Raw genomic sequence first — 25,837 nt, forward strand, 5'->3', positions numbered from 1 at the left:
CTCCTTACAGTCCCTTGTTTGTATATAGTTCCATTCTGATAGCCAACAAGCTTGTAGCTATACAGTGAGGTTTGGATAAATAAATGAAACCTCCCTAGGTTTTGGCTAAAGATCTCCTTCCCCCACAACTACCTATGACTTCTATAGCAGCATTGTATAGTGTTCTGGTTACGTATGGTAATGTCTGTGCTCTAAGAAGAAACCTGTTGGTGAGGATACATTGTACAGGGAATATGAGCACACAGCCCAATGTCTTGCACTGAGACCTCTGCACAGGGGCTGTGTTTTTATGTTTTAACAGCAGCATTTCATAAAACTGGTCTGAGGAAATAGACGTGTGTCTTCAGTAAAGGCCGTGTAATTACTAGCCATCAAATTGCAATCTAATGCCGTCCTCAGGCAGGAAACGGAGGAGGGCTGAAAAATTCAATTCTCCATTAAACAGGCAGCCCCCCATGAGCAGCTCAGCAATACTGTTTGTGCTACCTTGACGAGATGCTCCAAACCACCTCAGAAAAACAGGAGTCGGCCCACAGGAAGAGCCAGCAGGCAGGTGCACCCTGCAGTCACTCTCTTGTAACGTTCCCTGTTAACAGGACATAAGATACAACAAACTATATTTTAACATCTATTGGATGATTAAGTTTTACACACACTAATACATTAACCCTGAGAGGCAGAAGACAAAGCTGTTTAGCAACTGTTTTAGAATGTAAAAAGCTAGATCCATACGCACATCCACATGCACCCAAAAGCTGATCTTCGGTCCAATGTAAAGGCACCTAATTTGGCGGGGGGGGGGGGAAGGGAAACATGCTACTCTCACTGAGCAAATCCCACAATGGCACTGGAAGCCCCATGGCTGCCAGACAGGAGACCAGCTGAGCAGCGTGTACGCATGCACACACACACCCCCCACACATGCACAAACACACTCTGCTGCTTGGCAGTGCCTGGCCAAGAGCTCAGTGCCCTCAGTGCAGGCACAGCATAAGACTGCTTTGACATCACCTTCCTCTCCCCCATTTCACCCCTCAGATCAAGTTTCCCAGGCAACCAAGTCTGAAAACAACAGTGTGGCCATGCACTACTTTTCTTGCCTGGAGCTTCCATCACATTTGGACGTCAGCTGGAAAAGAACTGGTACATGCAACATGGGACAGCACACACGCGTGGCACTGCTTAAAACTCTCTGAAGAGAAAGTACTACCGCTTGAGGGGAGAACAGGACCAAATTAAGCTTATTTTTCTTGTTTGCAAAGCCCGGGAAGACATTTGACAGGGGGGAGCTTGAAGGGGGAGGTTTCACTCTCCAAAGTGAATGCTTCAGTGTTGTTTCTATTATCTCCAGGGAAAAAAAGGAAAAAAAACACAACCGAAAAACCATTCTTAGCACCTAGTTCTGTATAAACAAGCATGCAGCAAGTAGTTACATGCTCAGCCAGTCAAGGAGAAATAATATAAAGACAAAATATCTCCTTTTCAAGCTTCTCACGAAAAATGACCATCAAATGACTTGTTACCACAGTCCTGAATGACACAGAGGTAACAAAACAAATATCAAAGGGAAGGCCTTCCCCATATTACTAAGCCAGGGTGTTCAGTAGGAGGCTCAACCATGTGCAACTTCAGAACCACCTCTGTAAGGAACTAGCAGCCCACAGTAGATAAATGACCAAATTTGGACTGCCCACTGAAATTGCCCGTCTGGACACTACAACTATTGCAGTATCTTAGTTGAAGAGGTCAAAGAGCAACTGTTAGCCACATATGCCAAACTCCAGGCTGAATACAATCGCTAGAGGCACAGACCAAGGCTTCCCAAACAATGGACTCTGCTCTAGGTTAGGACTTGAAAGGTGTCTTGCCTCAACCTCACCCTGATCATCACGTGCTGGGGACACTGAAAGCTCACATATCGCTGTTATGCTCTCCCAGGAAGTAGGTCTCAGCTAAGGTATTATGTTCAACAGACATCACCAAAAAGTAACTGAGACCAAGTTAGCCAGATTCATACTTTCAGTCTTTTAGGAATTCGGTAAGTTTTCTGCATAAACTGTATCCCTCGTAAATCCACAGTGAAAGCTTGGAAATGGATCCATTAAGATACACTCAAATATCTCTCACCAGAATGGTGAAGGAAGCACAGAGTTAAATCACTATGTAGTCTCTAGGGAACTCCCCTCCTTCAGCATAGCCCAGAATAAATAATGCACTCCATTAAAGAAAGACTCCTGTTCTTTCTAAGCGAAACTGAAAAAGCTGCACAGGAACTTCAGCTGACATTAAAGTGGAGACGCATCTGAGGATCTGTCCCACATACACTGAAATCTTACGTAAAATTGCTGTTACTCATGTGAAAACACTAAGATTTTCACTGTGAGCACTGGCACAGGTTGCCAGAGAGGTTGTGGAGGCTCCCTCCTTGGAGACATTCAAAAGCCACATGGACATGGCCCAGGGCAACTGACTGTAGGTGGCTCTGCTTGAGCAGGGCCTTGGACCAGATGAACTCCAGAAGGCACCGCCAACCTCAGCCCTTCTGTAATTCTGTGAAAGTAGATCTCTGTCTCATCTGTGCAAATCCAGGGCCTGCCTATTGATGGAGAAAGGCTTTTTAAAATTAAAACTAAAAAAAAAAATAATGTTTGGAGCCTTAGTAAAAGTGATTGGAGGAACATTCACTGGCAAGTCTGGAAGCAATAACACTAACTGGCACTTCTAATTCAGCACAACTCTCTTCCCAAAATATGAGTTACTGACTCCCTTTCAGGACTGAAACTGCTAAACACCTTCAGTGTCATCAGTGCTTGTTTTTTTAACGACTAAGTAAGCTGCTGTGTAAAAGCCTGAACACTGCATAGTTAACTTTGGGGTTTTTGTGAATAAGCTGTGCAGCCTGAGGGAAAAATGTTCAGACAAGTAACCTCTCAGACTGTACCTGCAGCCATTATTTGAAAAACTTGTGCACTGCATGTTACAGAATGCAGTGCTGTTATTCTCAGAATGTATATGGTCTTTCCTACCCAAATTACGCAGCTCTCACGCCTATATGAGGAAAACAAGCTTCTATCTGAAGTACACTGAATGCATTGCACCACCATGCAGACAGAGTGATGGCTTTCAAAGCAGACACAAACATGCTTTTTCTGAACTGCGTAAATTCAGGAACACTAACAGCAGCATCTCAGAATCCAGCACAGATAATCTACCCAGGTTTTTAGGTGTAACCTGAACTGAGTCCCAGACTTGCCCAGCTAATGTGTTGGAAGGTAAACCTGACCTAGTTTAAAACAAAAGTTTTAAGCTTCTAAATCATTTCAAGTGTGCACTACACTGAATACAAGTTAAACACACCCCTTCTAGTGCGATGAGCATATCTGGCACAATAAGCATCAATTTGAGTCAAATAATAGCTAAGCAACCATTTTTATATACAATTCCCTGGTCTATGCAAGATGCAGAAATAGAATTTTACACTTTTACAAGAAAAAGATTAGTTATCCAGCAAATCTCTATCTATGGCTAATCACTCTATTTTTACTTACACCATTAGCTACATTTCTGTATTAAATTTATTTTGAAATCTAAACCAAATGAGAATCAAAGTACAACTCTGAGCCAAGCACTCAGAGGCAGTGTTTATTACTGGCCTGTTATTCTGAATTATATTTACTGGCTTGTCCCACTGATTTTCTCCATACCTGCCCAAAGTTACATTTTAGGGTAGGACAAAGCCCCCTTTCTAGAGTATCTTCCATGAAGAACAAAGGAGGAGGTACAGCCATAGAGAGCTGGCCGACAGATAAAAAGAAAGTATTTTAAAACACTTCAGAAAAGCATGTCACCCCTGGTCACTCTGATGTCCTCTACCTCAAACTTCTGGTGCTTCTTCCTGAACATTTGCCTGAAAATTTACAGTATTAATAGAGTACATTTACATTTCTAATAAATGCATGCTTGTCACCAGAGTTCCAGCAGACTAACATTTAGTAAATTCACCTTAAAACGACCTCCAAGTAGTAGTTATATGAATTATAAGCTTGCATACAAAAACATTTTTCAAATACAAGTCTATTTACCTTGCTTCAGAGAGTTAGATTTACTTCTTCAAAAGCCAGAGAGCACACTGTGCAATCAGAATACTGTAGCTAGCTGGCCAAGAAACACTTGGGGCATGATTACACCACCACTAGGTATCTTCATTCCATCTATATTTATTGAAAAATATTTACATATTGATCACTATGCTATTAGCTACTTTAATAGCATCTTTACATAGAAGAGGTAAAGAACATCACACTAGGATGGGGGAAGAGTGGCAAAATGTCTTTTCAAGTGTCTTTTTTTCCCCAAGTTGTCATAAACGAAGAAAGTTCTCAGACTGAGTGTGCTGGAGTCCCACAGTGTGTGCGCCACAGATCAACAGCTTTGCTGACAATAGCATCAGTGTTATCTTGAGGAATCTAGAAAAGATCAGGGCAAGATGCCTTGTCAGAGTACTTTATTTGGACTGTTTTGTTTCAAATAAAGATTTTAGATTTCCAGTTCAGATTTTACCTCCTTATAAAAAAGAAAACAAAACTAGAATCCCATCTCCTTGCCCTACCATCCCACTATCCCTCAGTCCTACGCACACCATATTACCTCCAGGTTTCAGACAAAAAGCTTTTCTTCACAAAACTGTCAGATGACCACCCAGGCATCTCACACTTCCCACATCCCTAACCCAACATCAGGCAGAACGCATACTGGCCATCCATGACCACAAACGTATCTAATCTAATCTAATCTGATCTAACTAACCTAGGTTACACCGGGATCCCACAGCCCTGCTGTGATGCTGGTTACTATTCACAGAAGGAAAGCTCAGGGTCAGGTTCATGACCCCATCCTTACATCAACAGAAAACATACCTTGTGTCCACAGATTCACACTCAGGCAAGGAGCCAAAAAGATGCCAGGAACCAACCCTCCACAGAGCTTCCAGAAAAATTAACCTAACCTCATCCGCACTTATTTTCACAGAAAAACCCTTTAGTATCACAAAGAATATTGTAAAATCTGTACATAGATAGCACATTCCCCAAAGCCTAAAAATGATTTCATTCTATGAAAGCCTTACCTTCCGACAGAAAAAAACTATTATTCTCATCTCTGCACATTCTCTCTTCACCTTGGTACTAGTGCACTGTTCTCAGTAATGTAATAGTATCTTATGGTATGTTTACAACAGGCAAATGACTGAGGCTGAAACACACTTTTATAAACCATAAAAGGTAATACAAAGCACAATAGAGTACTTACGTTTTCCAAAAATTGTGTGATCTTTTCTGCAGTATTCAGTGCTATTATCTTCATTTTAAAAGTTAATAATATCTCCACAGCAACAAAAACGAGAATCTTGCAGGACCCACTAATAACTTTGTCCCAAACTCTGCAAAAAAGTGAAAAGGAATCACTAAACATTACTGTAGTGCTTATTTGCTTATTTATCTGCTAGAATAGTCTTCATACAAGCACCTTTTTCCAGATTATTTAATAAAAGACATTTTATCAACTCCTAAATCTGTACAGAGCAGAGTGATAGCAAGCACTAATGTACTGATGCTGTGTGTTCTTGCTTAGAAATGGAACTGTTTACAAGCTCAAATACAAAAAGCAAATCCTGTTTTCATAGCCTGGACCATGACAGTTACTCTACAGTGTATGGTAAAGGTGAGAATTTTTCCTAGTGCAAAGAAGGAAACAAATTCTATTAGTATTCCTAATAAAGACACTCTTCAAACAGGTGAGTAGCTGAAAATTCAAAAGGACATAATACTAAACAACTATATCTCAAGAAGCTAAATATTCCAGGTCATTACTGTACGAGATACAAATATGGTTTATCAGCAGGGTATAATCCATTATGCTTAATTTAGGCATAAGGAACAACTATTAAGTCTTTCAACCCATCCCACTGTGCACAGAATCTCTCAGAATTACCTAAGCACTCCTATCACTTGTATGAAACTGTCCCTGGACCTCAGAAGTTTAACAAAACTGGAAGGGCAGGCCTCCAAAGGCTGTAAGTACTTTAGCAACAGATATTTGAAGGGTATTGAAAGGGACCCACACTACTAAACCAGCCTGCAACAATCTGAAATCATTCTTCATCCTGCAGCTCTATCTCAGGCCCAACTCAACAGACTCGGGATGAATGATTATCCAAACCCAGTGTGAAACCATCTGTCAGATGGCAGCTTTTATGGGCTTGCATTATTTTTAGTTCTTGAATTTTAAGAGCTGTGGCATAAAGACTTCCTGAGGATTAATGCTCTTGCTCCTTCTGGGCACTTGTTAAAAGTGTTTCTCCTTCCAAATAAAAACATGGGGGACAAAGACCACGTACTATCCTCCATAATCTCTGAATACAATAACACTAACCGGAAAACATCTTCTGCAGCCCACCTATAAACTTGGATCTATGAGTATGCCTCTTCCAAAGACAACTCAATTTTTATACAACCTTTTCTCTCAGAAGAACTCGTCCTTCAGCCTGGAGTGCCAGGAGAACACAATGCAGGCATATCGTGAACTCTGACAGCTGAACTGAAGAGTCCGTATCATACCTTTAAAGAAGTGAAGAAGTGAGAGTCCAAAGAGCCATGAAGATGATGAAGAGACTGAAGCATCTCTCCTATGAGAAAAGGCTGAGAGAGCTAGGGCTGTTCAGCGTGGAGAAGAGAAGGCTCAGGAGGGAATCTCATCAGTGTATATAAATACCTGAAGGGAGGGTGCAAAGTGGACAGAGCCAGGCTCTTTTCAGTGGTGCCCAATGACAGGACCAGAGGCAATGGACACAAACTGAAACACAGGAGGCTCCCTCTGAACATCAGGAAACAGTTTTTAACTGTGAGGGTGACTGAGCACTGGCACAGGTTGCCAGGAAGGTTGTGGAGTCTCCAACCTCAGAGACATTCAAAAGCCACATAGACACGGCCCAGGGCAACCGGCTGTAAGCGGCCCTGCTTGAGCAGGGGCTTGGACCAGATGAACTCAAGAGGTCCCTGCCAACTTTAATCTTTCTGTGATTTTTTTGTGAAAAGCTTCTGTAACTCCTGATATGGAATGACTGCTGCTGTTACACAGTGCTTATTTTTCACACTGTGACTGAAGTCAATTCTGAGTCAGTTACTTAGCCTTCTAGTCACATAACTCTTTTGACACTATTTTCACAACCAAACCGTTCACCAAAAAATTTAGACTAGAATTTAACTTATAATGAATAAATGAGGAAAAGAATATATAAAATCCTCAGGACTATTCTTAAAAAAGAAGGAAACAAATACCCCACAGGGACAGATGGGAAAAAGGCAATGTCAATTTCTTTCCCTTTTGCAATTTAGTTTTACTTCTCTGTCTCACTGATTAAAAAATGAATGTAATTCCCATATGGGCAGGAACAATAAATAATCCAAGATGAAAATCCTACTGCTTCCTTTGTGGTTCAAGCATCCCAGGACAAGCGATCACTGTAAATATTACACTGATGTTGAAGCCAGGGCTAGAAGCTTTGAGCAAGGCTATAGAGAACTGAAATCACATTCCTGTTCCACACTGTACAGGTCATCTCTCTTTATTTCTAAAACATTTTCCTGCACAAATGTATCTGTTTAGAATCCAAGAACAGCTCACCATGTGTTTCATGGGCATCAGAACTGTAATTACGAATGACAACACAGAGTAGAAGACCTCAAAACCAGGAATTTTTAAAGTTCATACTAAAGCTCCTGTTAATTCAAATACAAATCTACTAATCCTAATATAAAATACCCAGCCTTCTTTTATTATTTTGCTTCCAAGTCTCCTGACTTCAGTCTCTGTAATTACATTACAGTAGGTTACATCTCATGCTCAGAAAATACTCTGATGTTTTCCTGCATTATTTAGTCTGATTCCAGAACTAACATTTTAACAATAGCAAACCAGATGCAGTATCTAAGTCACTGGTGTCTGACAAATATTGGAAGAGGGTGCACAGCAAAGTGGATGAGATGTCAGCATTAGCCAGCTGTGTCTGCTACAGTATTTTTCACCTTAACAGCTATTGTTACTCTCAGTGCAACTCCTCCAGCAACAGCAATAGGGGAATGACTGTGTGACACCATGAGAAACAGACCAGCAGTCAGCACCTTGTCTACACCAGTAGAGCCAGGAATAGCAACATTAACTGTGTCAGAAAAGCATTTACTTAAAATGGAAAAAACCCACAGCAGTTTCAAGGAAATGTGTGTTTTGATGATTCCATTCTAATACAGCAACCTTTAGATATTGTATCTCGATAATAACATATGCATTTACTTTCACTTTTTAAATACCAGCAAACATTTAAGATCCAAGTATACTGCCAGAGATTTCAACTTTTTACTTATTTTTTTGGTATTCCTAGATATGGAAAAATTGTAACAGAAATGTCATGCAACTGTGCCTAGAGCCCTATTCAGGAATGCTGAAAAAGTATAAACTAAATTCACTGTGGTTTTTGTGACTGTCATCCTCTGTGAAATATAACAGTATTTAATTAACCACAGGAACACTCTTGTAGGTATTTCTTGAACAGTGAAACAGTAGTAACAACCACAAGGAAAAATAAAAAGAAACAGGAAGCTATGAAGGTAAAGAGCATGCCAAGATTTATGCATATGAAGCCATTTACTTTTCACTGAGTTTCTTCTGTAGCCAAGATACAACCTGCTCTGTGTGTGCAGGTGTGTGCAGGCAGTCTCAAGGCAGTTCCTGAGGTTCCTCAACTGCTACAGTGCATGTAGTATACAAAAAGCATCACAGAATTGCTGCTCTCTCTTTTTCTGAAATATTATCATTAATCTCACAGCTTTTCACCCTAGGCTGCAGTGTAAACACACTCAAACTTACTCCCTGGTTCTGGTCCTTCAGTCATCCAGGCCAGAGATGTTTAAAGAGAACCAATGCTTGCTCTTCTGCCTGCACTTCTGGGTTTTATTCCAACGGTAACTGGGCATGGAGGGACGTGATGAGGCTCACACAAGTATACTGATGTCACATCATGATCCTGTGCCCATCTGTTTCCAGAGCTGGGAAGCAGCTCACTTACTTAGACAAAGGCAAACTGACTCAAGTTTCTCTATAGTAGTAGCCCACATGCACATTCTTATGCCCTCCCACTCCATAGTAAATTTCAGGCATTTTTCATATTTCTATTGTTTCTACTAACAAATTACTTATATTTTTACAACTAGATGTAATTCATGCAGAACGTGGAGATCACAGATGTAAAACTACAGAAGCCATATATTAATACATGACATAGTGCCAGTTTGAAAGGCAGTCAGTAAGGTTTCAGAACTACCAAATACTTTGCCACAAATAAGTTACCAGAAGCTAATAACTAACACCACCCCATCAGCTATTACAGTCCTGCTAATGCCAAGTCTTCAGTGCAGAATACAAACAAAGTTAGTCAGGGACACAATATGTGATTGGCAACATTAGGCCATAAAAAATGCCTGGCTTATTCACAAATATATCTGCAAAGCTGTACTACTTCTATTGTAGTTGGATCGTCTGGGCTGACAGTGCTGGAATAAACTGGCAGCCAAAGTGCCATTTTGCCTGCAGAGCTGAAGCCACAAACAGGACACCAGGCTTTAACAGCAGGGCTCTCCGGCAGAGGCCCACAAGCACCACTTGAAAGCTCTCCACACGTGGGGCTTACTGAACAGATGACCGGATACGCTGTTGCAGAATTCAAGTAAACAGGGCAATGGTGAGTATAGAAACAAAGGTGTGATGCAGTTCTCTCCCTGTTTTAGAGGCAAGCCTTTCTGTCCCTCTCAAACCTGTGCTACAGGCTGGTTCATGTTCCAGGAAGCACCCTGCCTATATTCCAGGTGGGATACAGAGCCCTGAGGATACAGCACCTTCAGAACAGTTGGTCTGCTCCTCTCTTTTACCCACATGGCACCTTTAAGAAGTTTGTTAAGGAGCTTGTTGCATAATATGACAAGTGTAGTAGGGCAAGCAAAGACACTGCATAAGCTCAAAGGAAAAGTTTCTACATGAAACCTGCCTATATACATTTTCCAAGTCCATTTAAATTAAACTGATGCCTAAGTTTTACCCATGGTATAACTAGAAGTGTGCTATAAACAGTATTTATACTGAATGACAGCACCTGTCAGGAGTAAAGCTGGTATTACGCAGCTCCATTTCACCATTATTGGATAAAATTTCTGCACACCTTATCGAAAAAAAAAAAAAAGAAACCCATGAAATTTAGATTTAGCTGCCTGGCAGAAAAGACTACAATTTATAGAAAGCAAGCAACCTCTCTAAGAAATACAGTGCTAAATCAGAAGTTAAATCATAAAAGATGGAGCTCAGATCACCTCTCACTTGACGAGAAAGTAAGTAAAACTCACAGAAGAACTGGAAACCTGTTTCCAATTCTCAGCAGTTCCAACAATGCCATTTGGATCCATTTCAGATAAGCATTCAGGCTTCTGGGTTCTAATCCAAACTGAATCTCCAAGCATTAATTAAGTTCATCTGTCACATGCTATCCATGAAGTATGTTATTTCCTTAGCAAATTAGGCCATTATGATTACAACTGAATAACTCAGAAACCTAAACTGGCAAGAAAAAAGTGCACTTTTACCATATTCCCACAAGAACTGTTGGGAAAAGGGATTGCTGTGTCATCAGAAGTACCAACACTGAAATTTGGTTTTATTCTACAGTGATACAAAAAGCCAATATTTTGACCTTTTTTTTTTTTTTTTTTTTTCCCCATGGAAAGACTTAAAAAATTTCAAGTCAAAATATTCTATTTCAGTAAGGTTAAACAGTATGAGAATGCTAAACGGTACACTAACTAGAAAAAATATTATATATAAATGAACTGATTCAAAATGGTAGAAGTTTGACACTAAGTATTCCAACAAGATGAAATGAAATCAAAATTCTTTATCTAGATTTTTTTTTTACACTATCAAAGTAACACAGCTCCATAAAATGTTCAATTTTCAACAGAAGTTTTAAAAAACCCTGAATATTCCAACAGCAAAATTGCTCTGATGCAAATTCCTTTCAGCTCTAGTTCTCAGCCATCAGACATAGTAGGAAATTAAAAAATTAAATCACATAAGCTCTACATAAAAATATCCTAGAAGACCTGAGAAAAGGTTCCTAATGCTGTAGTTTGCAAAGGCTATTTCCGATCACAGAAGCCTACCAAAAAAAAGACCTGAAGAAACTGGCAAGTCCCAGGTAGATCAGTCACTTCTACTGACAGTAGCTGAAGTTTTAAGGCATTAAGTTCCATACAGAGAAAGCACAATGAAACAAGGTCAATCATTATCCACTGAAAGCAAACCTACAAATGCAAATGTGAAACAGAGATGCAGGCAAACGATACATGTTCAATTGCTTTTAAGGATGTAACAAACATTTTATACATGCTTACATAATTTCTGTAGCCATAAAAATAGCAAAAGCTTTTAACCACCACATCACACATAACCACTAGAGATTACTATTTTGGAGACCTACAGGTGCTTGATGAGAAGAACTCACCATGTACAATTACCGTGCTGCACACCTAAAGGTCTACTAGCAAATCCTTCAGTTTCGGTTCAAAACCTTTTTTTTCCCTCTCAGACATATTCCTTGTCAAGAGTAAAATATACAGAACTTCAAAGACCATGGTACAATACTAGAGAGCATAATTTCTAATCCTACAGCTTGTTCCCTAAAACCTTCTTATTTTCATAAGGGCAAATAAACATTTTTATAAACATCTGTTTCCCACTTTCCTTCATGAAATGGGAAGTCCCAGATAAACAATCCAGATTGCATTCACTATTGAGACTAAGACCAACTTTACCGCCACAAATCATTTTACAAAGCTCTCTATTTCCACACTAGGTTCCTCTATTAGCCACTGACATCCTGGAGGTGCTGGAGAAAAACTTCCCTTGAACCTCGTTACTTCTCAAAGTTTTCAGGCAGCTGAATATGAAACCATTGTTTTCTTTTGTGCCATCTCCTGCTCAGCTATTAGCAACTCTTGTTAATGCAGAAAGAATACGCTTCTCTACATCGAGCTCGAATTTTCTGCTTTCCAAGAGTTCTCAGGCAGCAAAACTAGAGAAGTCATACAATTTCAGAAAGCATTCAGTGAAGTGCAATGTACAATAATTTTCCCCTTTTAAAAGCTGGACAACCTATTTCTAACTGTAAAATACATATATATATATATATAAAATATACTAACTGTAGAAACTGTGATATAATGCACCATTTCATTAACTTTGCAATACTCAACCTGCCCGTAGTACTTTTTAAAATAAACATTTTGTCAGGGTTTAACCCCAACCAGCAACTAAGCACCACACAGCTGCATGCTCACTCCCCCCACCCCAGTGGGACAAGGGAAGAATTGGAAGAGTAAAAGTGAGAAAAAAACCTCAAGGGTTGAGATAAAAACAGTTCAATAATTAAAAAGAAATAACCATAATTTTAAAAAATTGTAAGGAAAGGAGGAAAAAAGTAACAAAGAAGAAGGAAAATAAAACCCAAGAAAGACAAGTGATGCAAATGAAAACAATTGCTCATCACCAGTCGATGCCCAGACAGTCCCCAAGCAATGTCTCCAACCTCCACCCCAGTTTTACTGCCAAGTATGATGCCATATGGTCTGGAATATCCCTCTGGTCAGTTGGTATCAACTGTTCCAGCTGTGTCCCTTCCCAAATTTTTGTGTACCTCCGACCTCCTCCTTGACAGGGAGGTGTGAAGTGCAGAACAGGCCTTGAATCTGCATAAGCCCTGCTTAGCAATACCTAAAACATCCCTGTGCTATCAACACTATTTTCAGCATAATTCCAAAACACAGCTCCATACTAGCTACTATAAAGAAATTTAACTCTATCCCAGTGAAATGCTGGGGTTTCAACCCCAAGCCCCAAATTAAGGTTGACATATGGGTGATTCCCAGCCCTTCACCAAGAGGTGGTGAGTTTACCTTTAGGCTTCCCTCCAGGGTGGTGCCGGCCTTGCAGGGAGAGCCATTGGGTAAATGAGCCCCAGGTGTCTGCATTAAGTAAACAAGGGTCAGGTGTCCCACTGAGGGATAAAAGCTGGGACCACTTGCAGGCAGGGGCAGTGTCTGTCTGTGAGGTGGATGCACTTTGCAGAGTTCCCTGTTGGGGAAGGGTCTCCTGCCTCCCTGGAACTGGGCTCTAGTCAGGTCTGGCTTTTGTAAATGTGGGCTGTGTAGAGATTCAGTGTGTGGCTTCCTTGCTCTAATGTGTTTGGCTTGTTGACTCAGTTGTCTCCCATCACTTCTATGGGAAACTGCATGTCACCATTTATTCCACCCATTGTTGGTTGTGTGGTGTTGTTGTTGGGGTCAGTGGGATTGATGTTGATTATGTATAATCTGACTTATTTGTACTCCCAGTGCTCCCCCATGTACTGACCCTTTTGTATCAATTACAGTTTGGTTATTGGTTCATCTTTATGCTAGGCCTGATAATTGGCAAAACACCCAACCAAAACCAGTACATGTTCCCAAATCTCTTTCATCTGATGTTAACACAGTATTATAATCACTCCCTAAGCAAGTATTTTCATTAAAAAGTCTGAAAATTGACTACTATTCAGCTATCTACCACTTTGAGGGGATGCAAAGTTTTAAATCCTAGGAGGCATTAAGTGTATAAAGAATCTGATGCTACATTTAAACCCATTCTTTAATTTCAATGTGAAAAATGATCATACAAATATTATCTTGTGTCAGTAACAAGTGGAATCAAATCTAATTTTATCATTTTCAAGTCAACAATAAAGTTAACTCCATAATCTTACAGATAAAGTAAGGAAAGCTCTTTGCCAGCTAGTGATGGCAAAAAGCTAAAATTACTACGTAATTACAATCAGAAAGAAAAAAAGATAACTTGCCTCTGTAAACTGGACTCAGGTAAACAGCCTGCAAAACACTTTTTAAACCAAAGATCATAAGGGAGCTTGCTCATTGCAGCACATGCTTTCAGATGCATCAGGAGTCTGTTATCTTCTATGTTCAAATACTGCTCCAGAATTTTTGGCTGAGAAAGCAATTGGAAAATGTTAGATAACTCACATCAGAGTACCCTCCATAGTTAACACACACTGTAAGACAAGAAATGCCTTAAAAATAAAATCAGTATAAAATAATGTTAAAATAATGAACTTGCACTGTTTTAACTAAAAACATCAGGTTCCAAAACACAAGTGTTGCTCACTTTTGCAATAGCTAATTAAGTACTTAACTAGAGTGTTTCAAGTTCCTTAAATTGCTGACCACTAGCAGAACTTCCAAAATATGCAGTATACCCTAATGCAAGGAAGTGTTTGAGAGTTTAAGGCAAGAGATTAAATGTGCACTAGTTACTGCTACCTTCACAAGTAAAACTGAGTTTCATTCACCTCAAACCTAATTGCCTTAGCACATGTCAAAAAAAAATATACACACAATGCAGCAAAATCCTGAAAATCAATTCTGAGAATAAATCCCCATGCAACTTATTAAAAGCTGGACATTGATTTCTTGTATTTAGGAGCACAAACATGCGGATAATTCTCATTTTGTTTAAATTCTAATGTAACACAATACACATTTTCATGAATTTAGGAGTAGCTTTACACTTTTTGTCATAATTGGGTAAATGGCTAATGACTTCAGCTGTTAAAGGGAGAAAACGCTTCCTTTGTAGAATGTTCATCTTAAAACAGAAACTTAGGGAGGGAGACAGTTGGCACCCTCTATGTAGTGAGAACACATACTTTCTTTAAAAATGCTCCTCCGTCCTTTGAAAGGAATTACAGAAATTGGTATAGTCGAATGTATCACCTCCAGCAACAGGAGGTAGGTTTAAGAAGCATTTCTTAGTTCCAAAACAATGACAAAGGACACGCATAATTTTGTGCCACGAATTTTCATTCAGTAGTTGCTGGTACACAAAGTAATCTGATACTTTTATCTCAGTGAATACTGTTAGCTAAAAGTTTCTCATCTGTTAAGACTATTCAAAGAATTACAAAAGCTTTTGTGATTTTTATAAATATGCATTTTTCTTTACAATCAAATTTTAATTTATAAACCAGTAAGATAGAAACTCAAAATATTCTGAGAGCATTTAAATGACCAGTGCCGAAAGAACTCTATTCCACTTTTTATAACTTAATTTGCAACATATTGTTTTTCTGAAGACATAGTACCCTGCTCCGTTTATAAAGCAAAACAATTGTGCTTTGTTTGTCATCCAATGAGCAGCATATGAATGCCAGAGACACCGCCTAAAAAGCAGCAGACATACATCAAGATGTTCTTAACTTTGTGACATTTTTAGTTGTTTAAAATAAAGAAGATTCTTAAGCGACCAATTTGTGAGAAATATAATTCAACTAGATACAATGTAAGCTTTAGCTAACCTAAAAATAAAATAAAACTGAAAACAACCATGTGGCAAATGAAAACAATTTCTAATATTATGATAGATAGTGTCCTACAGGACAACACAATCAGAACACAAAAACCCCTACTCCTTCGGTTCTCCCAAAACAGTTGGTGGAACAGAATCTAAGGGTGTTACCTCTGACATTCCAGTTGTCTCCATATATTAGAGCTTTCCATGACTGGCTCTCTTCACAAAAAATAAAAAGTGTTTTTTCCTTACCAGTTGTTGCAGTGAATCTTTGTGCTTGCTGTTCAGCTGATTCACAAAGCAACTGACAAGCCAATAGCATTCTATAGGATCCTCCACCATTTCCTCCATCGCTTTAGCAATAGCAAGAAACACTTCATCTTCAGGTTCCTGGAAAACAAAACCAAAAAAAGTCAACTACACAGATGTACTGGACTATCTGATTTAAATTATTCTTATCTTCCCCTGTTCAGGAAAACAAACTGAAATCAACGTACACAAAGAGCTGTTCTGAAATTCCTAAGTAAAACACCAGGCAGCAGCTGCATTATGGTGACAGATACCTATTAAAGCTGAACATGTAAGACTCGCCTTGCTTTTAAAACCAAAACATAGGACAGGGGTCTGGAACAACTCTGATTCAAAATTCTCAAATGAGTTAATATTACATCCTAACAAGGTACCAATAATCCTACTTCCATGCCCCACATTTTTATTCTGCATAGCAGCAGAATTTTTCATCCTATACTTTGCTAAGGGCCAAGCAGGCCCTTCAAACACCTTTGTCATGGATCTTACAGTTACTGAAAAACATAATGCAGCCATGAGCTGTATGCCTACATTCACATACAGAAAAATCATTTGGTTTGAGATAAACCTCTTCCTACAGATGAATATTTTTTCCAAGTGACAAGTAACTTATTCCCTACAATACATGACCAGAAGCATGGGATGGACACTCCATCATCTTTTCTTCTAAGGATATACCTTCCTAACAGAAGTATCAGCATTTCTAAACCACAGATAATGGTGTGACTGCACATAGGGCAGATGGAGAGCAGCTAGACCTCATGCCAACAGCTAGCTCAGGAAGTGTCTAAAGTGGGAGGATGCCCAAGGAAAGGCTCTGTATTTTCTCTGTTTCTAACAGTCTTCCTTACACAAGGCAGTACTGATTACAGTAGGAGGCAGGGTAACAAGCCAGATACATATCCACAGTCTGATCTACTGTAGCCATCAGCAGCAGTAAACTGTAGAATCACAGGCTTTTTCACAGATTACAACTCATGCAAAACATGTGGGTAGTCTAAATACCGCCGGGATATGCGTCTGCTAAGTAGACTGCTGCACTACACACATACCCCTACTTAAACTCTCTGCTTTCAGAAGGACAAAGCTTATTTAGCAGATTTCTGTGATTTGTGACTTAAACATTTTAAAATATTTAGTCCACTCCAACATTATCTGTATACTCCCTCTGCCTCCACAATAAAACATCTGCATTACTATCAAGCAGTAACCCCTTGTAAGTTTAAAGGGACAGCTACTGCACTGCAAGCAGGCTGGCATAAAGAAGAAATGCTTGTTTCAGCAGAACAGATGTGGGTTACAGGACTAGTAACTGTGGATCTGCTAAACACCACCTCTATAAAACCCCATCACAGTACTGAGAGCAGCCAGTGTTCTGGGATGCACTGACAAGACGACACTTGCTCAGAAGGCAATACCGCTCTAGAAGGAATGAATTTTCAGACCACTGGGTCGTGTGCAAAGATCAAGGAAAGTTTTCTGTAGGAAACCTGCAGGGCAAGATGGCCACATTCCTACGCAATGGTAAGGGCACAAAAACACTCCAGCCCAAAAAATTACTGAATTTTCCACGTTAACTTTAACTTTTTTTTTTTATTTTTTAACTTTTTAAAATTTTTTATGTCAAACTTTATTATTACAGATGAAAGATAACAAAGTAAGCTGGGCTAGAGGGAACATGGATAAATTAATGTTAAATATGGGATAAAATCTAGTTCAGAAAGTTCCATGTCTCCTTTCATCACCTCTTCTTTCATAAAGGCTTATAGGTAAGATTCACACATTGTTTTTATCATCACACTATAGACTTATCATCAAAACAGACTCATTTACCCATATGCAAGTACACTGTAAACTGCACAGTACACACATTACCTGACAAAAGCCTGTATCGGTTCAGACTAACAGAAAAAGGAGGTCAGTACACTAAAGTAGGGATTTAAAAACAAATAATTTAAATACATGGTAGAATTTGCAATAAGTCACTGCTTGTACTGTCTCTGAATTATCCTTGTTCCAGAACATTTATAAATCTATGAGCTCCGATAAGATTGTCATTTTCATTTCAGTGCTATAAAGAAAGTGAAGTGTACTAGAGTACAAAAGGCTTGAAGCCTAGCAGGCAAAACACACAAAAGAGATTTTAAGGCACAAAATCTTACATAAATACTTAGGGGAAGAAAAAGATAAGAGCACTTTGACTAAAATCCCGTGTTTTATAGTAGTACTTCTGTTTTCCATTCACCTTACTTTGCCTATCTACATGCATTTGTGTTCAGTTTCTCACAGGTTTATAGTTTGAAATTAAATAAAATACTGTATTTACAAGTGTTAAAATGACAACTGACCAATGGAAATGCCAAGCTTCGAGGCAATTTTCCTGATTCCAGTTGATGTATGCGGAGGAAAACATCTACCTGTGGCGTAGAATCATTAATAAAACGAATTACACGAAGAGCATGGTGAATATCCCAGTACTGCTCCTTCCGGTACTTCATCACCAAAGCATGAGATTCATGGTGAGGAGGAATAATTCCTAAAAAAAAAAACAAAACAAAACAACAACAAACAAACAAAACATAAAAAAATATATAAGCAGCTGTAAAGAGAAAAAACAGAGCACTCAAAACTCCCTTTTCAAAAGATTTGCCTAATTTCAATTTCTACTACAACTCCAGCCTAGAGAAATAGAGGACCTGGCATTACAGTTTGTTTATAAACTTGGTCAACGAATATAGAGAGAAAATTCTACAAAATTGGAAGTCAACGGACCAACCAAGCACTTTATACATTTATAAAAATAAACGTCATATTAACTGAGCATAGGCAAAATCTACCCTCAGACTGTTGTTCCTCAAGTTCTTCTACAAGGTTTTCAGCAAATGAATGCTAACTCTTTTGTATACCACATCAGTGATAAGACGTGTCATTGTTGGGATAGATGAAAAATAGTTTAATTGGTTTATTCTCCCTCTCCAACAACCTGACTTTAAATTGTGAATCTTGTTACTTGTTCATACCTACCTGCAGTTTTTGATACAGTACTAGTTGTGTATTGTGCCCAGCTTCCATTGATTTTGAAAATAAGTGGATGCAGAATGATTTTTATATACACATTAGCAGTTCATGTTTTCAAATTTTACACTTTGTCTGAGATGAACAGAGAATATATATATATGCAATTAACTAGTGTGAAGATACAGTACATTCCAGTATTATTTAATTTACCATTAGATCTCTGCTGGAAAACTCTTTACTCACTGTATCGCAGATTAATCCTCCCTAAAACAACATTCAGAAGCAAAATCAATCACACAGGTTGAATCAGTTATAGATTAAGAATATCACCCAAATACTTTGTAAGGTAACATTTTTTACTTCCTTAGCACAACACAAATAATTTTTATAGTTTCCTATGAGGAAAAATAAAAAAGGAAATACGAGCACCTAAGTAGAGTGGCAGAGAAAATTACACTGTTTATGATCTCCAGAAGACATGCTCAACATTTCACTCGATCTCTCCCCTCACTCAAGACTCAATCCTGCCATGCAATAATGTTCGCAACAAAACTGTCACAGGCTTCAACAGAAACAAGATCTTATGTACACCAGAGAAAAAAAATGCCACTTTCATATCACTAGCGAAGCAGAATTTTCCCTGTTGTAGAAACTCATGGGAACAAAGTATTCTTCAAAAATCAGTTCTGAAACAGGCTACCTGCTGCTTTTATCTGTCATTTAAAGAAAAAACTATTCCTGCCAAGTGTTAAACCATGAAATGGCTCAGTAGTAAGAGCGTATCAGACAGAAAATTATCTTTTATTTTCGAACTGCAAACCTGTCTGCATTCCAAAAGCTGGGACAGAGCACGACATTTTTCACATTATGCAAAAATACAAGTCAATATCATGACTTTGTAAGTACATACTGTCAACTGCTTTCCTCACATACAGAAGACTACCTTAGGCTAACAGAAAAGAAACTCAAACAACACATGGGCGTGGAGAAACCATCATGAGTCATACTCAAACAGGAAGTTAACAGAGACATCGCTGACATAGCACGTAACCTGGGACAGCATCGAGCCTTGCTATGTGTCCGAGATAATTTTGCTGACAGGATAGAATCCTTTTTGTTAAACCATTAACATTATTTAGAGGAGCTGTAACACCTCCCACCAGAAATGGACCGGGCTGTTGTTGCAATCCTTTAGGGAGAGATATTTTGCATTGCTCTTCTGAATACCAGCTTTTCTAATGAGTGTTAACACTGAGGTGCAGCGTAAGAGAAGTCCTGTACCTCTGTTCACCCAAGGAGCACACAGAATGACAGTATAAGTACTTGAAATAAATCACTTTGGGTTTAAAATACAAAATTCTTTTAAACAATCAATACAATTCTCCATACAGTTAACTCAAAAGGTTTTTTCATATGATACACAAATCATCCTATCGAAAACAGTCAAAGATAGACCCCTGGCTCTGCAGTGAGCTACAAGTTTGCCAAGAGACTGTACTTAGCTATTATACTGGCTGAAGGATCTTGTAACTGAGTCACTTGTCCAAACCTCCTACACTGTACTTTCTACTACTAATATTTTAAAGGATGCTCACTACTTCACTAGGGCCCAGGGTACAAGAACCTTTTTCATCCTAAAATCAGTACTTTTAACAGCAGAGGCTTTTGTCAAGTAGGATTACTCTGTTAGTTCAATGATCAACGACAAGAACTTCAAGTTTTATAATTAGACCTTGAACCTTCCGTGCACTGTTCATTTACTACCTCTCCCCCAAAAAAGGCTTACGAATCCAAACATCGGGAATACGAAGCCACAATTTTTAAACTGTAGAAAACTGGAGGGAAAAACAATAATTGTTTGTAATACACTATTTCAAACTCCATACACTGTAGTGGAACATGGAGACCAAGAAGGGAAACAGAAGACATTTACTTGAACATTGTTCAAGAGCATGGCACAGCCTAAGGTAACCACCCTAAAATAGAGAAAAACTGTTTTGTGAAATCCTCTTTCTGAGGTAGGAGTCACCAATCTTCCTGACTGATTCACATGCCAAAATCTTCATCTAAGAGATACATATGGGATCTGTGTCACATGTTCTGGAGGGCCAAAGGAAAAAGTAGGATAGTTCAAAGACAGCAAAAACCAGCAGCTTCCAAGCCAACCTGCAGACAGATGCTGCTGGTCTCCCACTGACAAAACACCACTTCAGATATCAGTACCCTTTCAGCCAGCACATTCCTGGTAATACGAGACTGAGCATGAGAGCCATGCTCAAGCTTTTCCAAAGTGCCACAACACTCCACCACCAACAGTATGGTAAATCACATTTCTCTTCCACAGACTAAGTCAGGCAATGTACATTCAATCTGCAGTGTTTCTCTACACGCAGAAACTCTAAGGAAAACTCTCCAGATACCTTGTAAGGGTCAGAACTTCTGGACCTTCCACAACCCTTCATGTGTCCAAGTGACATGACCTTCACAACTAGTAAAACCAACACATTTGACCAGTTACTGCAAAGTCATCAGCACTTCTGAATCAGTCATCTGACTAACACACTTCAAGGAAAGCAGAATCTATTAATGGGGGGTTTTATGATTTCTGGGGATACTGTAATTTGTCTCTGGCCTTCTTCAATGGCAAATACAAATTAAAGTCGAAGCAAAACCAGAAGAAACCATGATTCTGTAGAACTCAAAGCTTCTCTTTAGAATATCCATTCCATACCTTGCCTAGATTTTTTAAGTTTGATCACAGCTTTACTTCAACTTAATTGTCTGTAATTATAGGAATGGAACTGAGTACCTTATCAGGTATCACTGACTTATTACAATCCACTTTTCAAATCCATTTTATAAATTTACTTGGATAGCATTACAAAGTTAAATACAGAAATAAACTCTTCTAGGTACACTTCAGCAAAAGTTATCAGAAACTATGCGTGGAATATTGTTTTGTAATTGCCGTTGTGCATCCTAGGTAGATACAAAAATAGGCTAAATATATATCAGTAGGCAAGGTAGTACAGATTAATCCATGTCATTAACTCTTTAAAGAAAAAAAAAAAAAAGAAAACCAGAAAAAATACACCTTCCTACATACTCATTTCTACAGAGGATCATGGATGCTGTATTTCATACCTAAAAGCACTTTCCACACCAGTATACGATACATGGATGGGAGAGGAAACCTCTGACTAAATGTGCAAAGCTTCTCAATATCTGTAAAGAAATAAAGAGGGAAAAAAATTAAGGTAAATTTAAATATAATTATAAATAGGTTTGAGTCTCTGATCCACCCAAGTATGACAAATCCTTAGCTGCAGATTGAAATCCCCACTTTCATCATATATTATCAACAAATGCTTTCATCACTCCAGTTGAGAATAGAATGTACCCTATAAACTGCAAGAATTTTGAAAAATATATATGTTGTCTTGATTTACAATAAAACTACCCTACGTTTCACCAGGAATAAACTGTAACATTTTTATAGACATTTTGTAAATAGTGTTGCTATGTCAAAACAATTAAGGGGTTTGTTAAAGGGACAGCATTTATCTTTCTGTTAGAGATGTGGCACTCATCAGGGATCAGGAGCAATAACAAAATCTTCACTGTTTTATGATTAGATGGAATTAACCATGAGAGAATGTATTTTCAGATTAAAGTTGCTTTCATTAAAAATCTTTTAGTTTCTTGTTTCTTTTCTTCTTTCTGAAGAAAAAAAGAAACAGGGAAGCAGACAAATCTTTAATAGTTTTAAAAATCAGATTTTCAGATCTTTGAAACTCAAAGGACTGCTAATAATAACTGAGAGATTAGCAGTAAAAGATGTAGAACTTAAATGAGTACTAAGCAGAGCAGCTAAACATTTTCTATTATTTCCTCCCCAGCCCCAAATCAAAGTAATAAAGGAAACAGTGAAATCAACTTGCCCAACCGGTCATCTTTTAACAGAATTTCCAGTGACTTCTTTTCTTCAACTCCACGAAATCCCACTTTCTCATAATACACTGAGCGAAAGTTTCTCTGAGAGTCATCAGCCATGGTTGATTCCTTTTGGAGAAACAGTAATTCCCATTAAGACTTACAAGACTACATTCCTACTGTGTTAAGGTCAAGTACTTTTGCACAATGATAAAAGTTGACTGCCTATGTTTCTATAGTATCAATAAACCCTACATAATATGAAAATCTTCCAAGATTTTTTTTTCATCATATGTTAACATAGAAAATCATAAAAATAGCTGAATCTAAACAAGGTCTAAAGATATCCAATTTTCCAAACAAAATTCTGGGATTTCTAAAAAAAATTTTAATCCTGTAGTAAATTATACTACTTTTCAAAAAGTTAAAATAAAATGATGGAGACACTTAATCTTTTATGTGGTATCGTCTATTTCAAAACCAATACAAAAAATACAGTGAAGAGTCCGACAAAATTTTGGGTACAAAAATCCTAATCAAGTACAGATAGGTAAAATCATCAGGTTTCATACTCACCAGACAAGGTAACCAGAAGCAAGGACAAGCCAACGCTGACCTCAGTAGCACAGCGGTGACAGGAAAGAATAAGGCTAGGTATGTAGGTTTGTTCTTAAGTTGCAAATTTGAATTAAACGTTCACATTGTTATCGGGTGCTGTAACAGCAACAGTCTTGAGCTTGGTATTCCAGTAGTAAAAATAAATAAATGTCTTATCCCTATACTGGAAACAAAGGTAAACTGCAGTGAGTAAGTACTCTCTTGTTTCCTAACAAATGTAACTGACATTTCAATTCAGTTCAACCTTCTGAACATCAATTCTCTCTCCTCTGCAGGTTTACAAATACAAGAAAGTTCTGGTTTGTAACCCAAACAACTAAAAACAATCTTAACTTTCACACCCAGTGACAGCAGCAAAATTTGGGAAAAATAATCTGAATGAGGAACAATGGGTGAACAATGCACTGAAAAGCTTTTCTAGTTAAATTTCTTCTTTTCCTTGTTGAACCAAAGTACACATCCAGAGCAAAGCATTTGAAGATATAAACAACGGCCACAATTTTGCAATGAATGCACATATTTAAATCCGTATATCCACTAGGCCTATTTGCATTTCAAATTAAGTCCATTTTTAGTGCTTTGTAGGATCAGGGCCAAGACCAGACAGAAAAATATAAACCAGCAAAGGACTGAATTAGTGCTTTCTGAGACAGGTAAAATACTATCTCAAAACCAGAAAAAAAAAAAAAATTACTTGTAAGACATTCCAGTTGTGCATCATCCTTGTGAAAATGACCGTGATGTTCATGTATTGTGCATTTAAGGGTCTGGTGATGAGTGTTTACTACTTACATTGCACTCATGTCTAGCAGACTTATGCTATAGACACTCAACTATATTCAAAATAGCTGAAATTTCTTAAACCTGAATAACATGTTATTTAGAAAACATTTAGCCTGTACCACTTGTGGAAAGCTGACAGTAGAGTCACAGAACAGAAACAATAAATGTAATACGAAAAATAACAGCATGATCTATAAGGAATGCCATTTTAATAATTTTAAACTATCACCTACCAGCAGTACATTTTATTTACTCAGTGGAAAAAAGAAGGCACACTGTTGCCTCCTTCCCTCCAAATTTAGGATATATACTTTCATGTTGGGCAAACAAGGAATATTCTAATCTTTACACATATCATCAATAAACTGGAAGAAGAAAGGGTGAAAATAAATCCCTAGCCAACTCATTGGAAGTGTTCTGTACAAGAGTACAATTAATTCATCCTGTCTTGAAAGATTAATGCATTTTTGGCCTTAACAGCCCTCTTCATCACATTATTTCACGCAACGAATACAAATTAAACACAAATACTTCGTAAGGAGCCAGACACGATGCCAACACACTTCTGCCCATTTACAGAATGCCCTGCCTTGCCCAGACTAAGCCGAACTCTGGGCGCAGCCTTGGCAGGCCGAGCAGCCCCGCCTGCGGGCAGCCGCAGCCCTCGCTCACCCCCTCCCGGCCCCTACGGCGGCCTCGCCGCTGTTTCAGGCTCTGGGGTTGCGACACCCGGTCTCTGTGACATTCCCAAGGAAAACGGGGATACACTTGGGCACGGGGTCATCCACCCCCCGGAAATCAAACCGCAAGCTGACGGCCACCCCTCTCCCACACATACCGGCATCCCCCTTCCAGCGGGCAAGGCGGCGGGGCAGAGGCTGGGCACCCCACACACCCTGCCCGCCCGCCGCCCGCCCGGCGCGCACACGCTCGGGGGCAGAGGGTCCCCACCGGAGCCCCCACGGGGGCCGGCCAGGGCGGCGGGAGGGGCCCGGTCACCGCCACCCCGAGGCAGAGCCGCGCCGGCAGGTGAGGCCACCGCGAGGCCCCGGGGGAGGGCAGGGGCTCAGGAAAGGGGATGACAGCGGGGCCGGTGACAGCCGCCCGCCCTCCCGCCACCACCGGGGCCTCCCCCCCGCCCCGCGCACCTACGGCAGCCGGACGCGGCCCTACGGCGCGGGCGGGGCCGGACCGAGGGGCGGGCTCGGGCGCATGCGCAGGCCCCGCCCCGCGGAAGGACCACGTGACGGCGGGGCGGGGCGGGGCCGGCTGCCCCCGCCGGGCCTCTCAGGGAGGGCCGGGGCGGTGGCGGCGCCGCTCGGGCGGTCCGGGCCTCGCACACACCTCGGTTGTTCGCCCCCTCACCCCGCAGATCAAGCCGTCTGCCGTTCACCTCCCTGTGCCGGCCCCTCCTCCTCGCTCCTCCCCACATTTCACGGGGCAGATCCGGGGACACTGAGGGCTGCCGGAGGGAAACAGCTGCATCTCTCATACGCCTGCTTCAAGGTGACACCGGCGTTGTGACAGAACGGGCTGTGCCCAGCACGGAATTCTTACAGAGCAGTGATCCAGAAGGGACAGCGCCGCGCAAGATCCACCGATAGTGCTCATCAATAAAGAAAGAACTCTCTTAACACGGAGACCATAAAGAATAGCAGAGGGTGATGCTGCCTGCACTGTATTA

General features: G+C 39.7%; 1 protein-coding gene across 4 annotated transcripts; it reads right to left on the bottom strand.

Moving 5' to 3' along the window:
• Positions 1–4,027: 4,027 nt before the first annotated feature.
• TBC1D7 (TBC1 domain family member 7) lies at positions 4,028–25,394 on the bottom strand. Of its 4 annotated transcripts, none has more exons than XM_074899688.1 (9): positions 24,992–25,291; positions 23,329–23,533; positions 22,766–22,881; positions 21,964–22,044; positions 18,150–18,337; positions 15,745–15,882; positions 13,988–14,133; positions 5,308–5,437; positions 4,028–4,466 (listed from the first exon to the last, which is right to left on the bottom strand). In XM_074899688.1, exons 3-9 carry the CDS (start codon positions 22,770–22,772, stop codon positions 4,380–4,382), a joined length of 777 nt encoding a protein of 258 aa, XP_074755789.1. In that variant the 5' UTR covers positions 22,773–22,881; positions 23,329–23,533; positions 24,992–25,291; the 3' UTR covers positions 4,028–4,379. The 4 variants fall into 4 exon arrangements, with proteins under 4 accessions (XP_074755789.1, XP_074755786.1, XP_074755787.1 ...); XM_074899685.1 differs by lacking the exon at positions 24,992–25,291 and adding an exon at positions 25,302–25,394 and having other exon boundaries at positions 4,029–4,466; positions 22,761–22,881; XM_074899686.1 differs by lacking the exon at positions 24,992–25,291 and adding an exon at positions 25,302–25,338 and having other exon boundaries at positions 4,029–4,466; positions 22,761–22,881; positions 23,329–23,528.
• Between the last annotated feature and the right edge of the window lie 443 nt (positions 25,395–25,837).

Source organism: Athene noctua, chromosome 2 (genome assembly GCF_965140245.1).
Source record: "Athene noctua chromosome 2, bAthNoc1.hap1.1, whole genome shotgun sequence".
Classification (NCBI taxonomy): domain Eukaryota; kingdom Metazoa; phylum Chordata; class Aves; order Strigiformes; family Strigidae; genus Athene; species Athene noctua.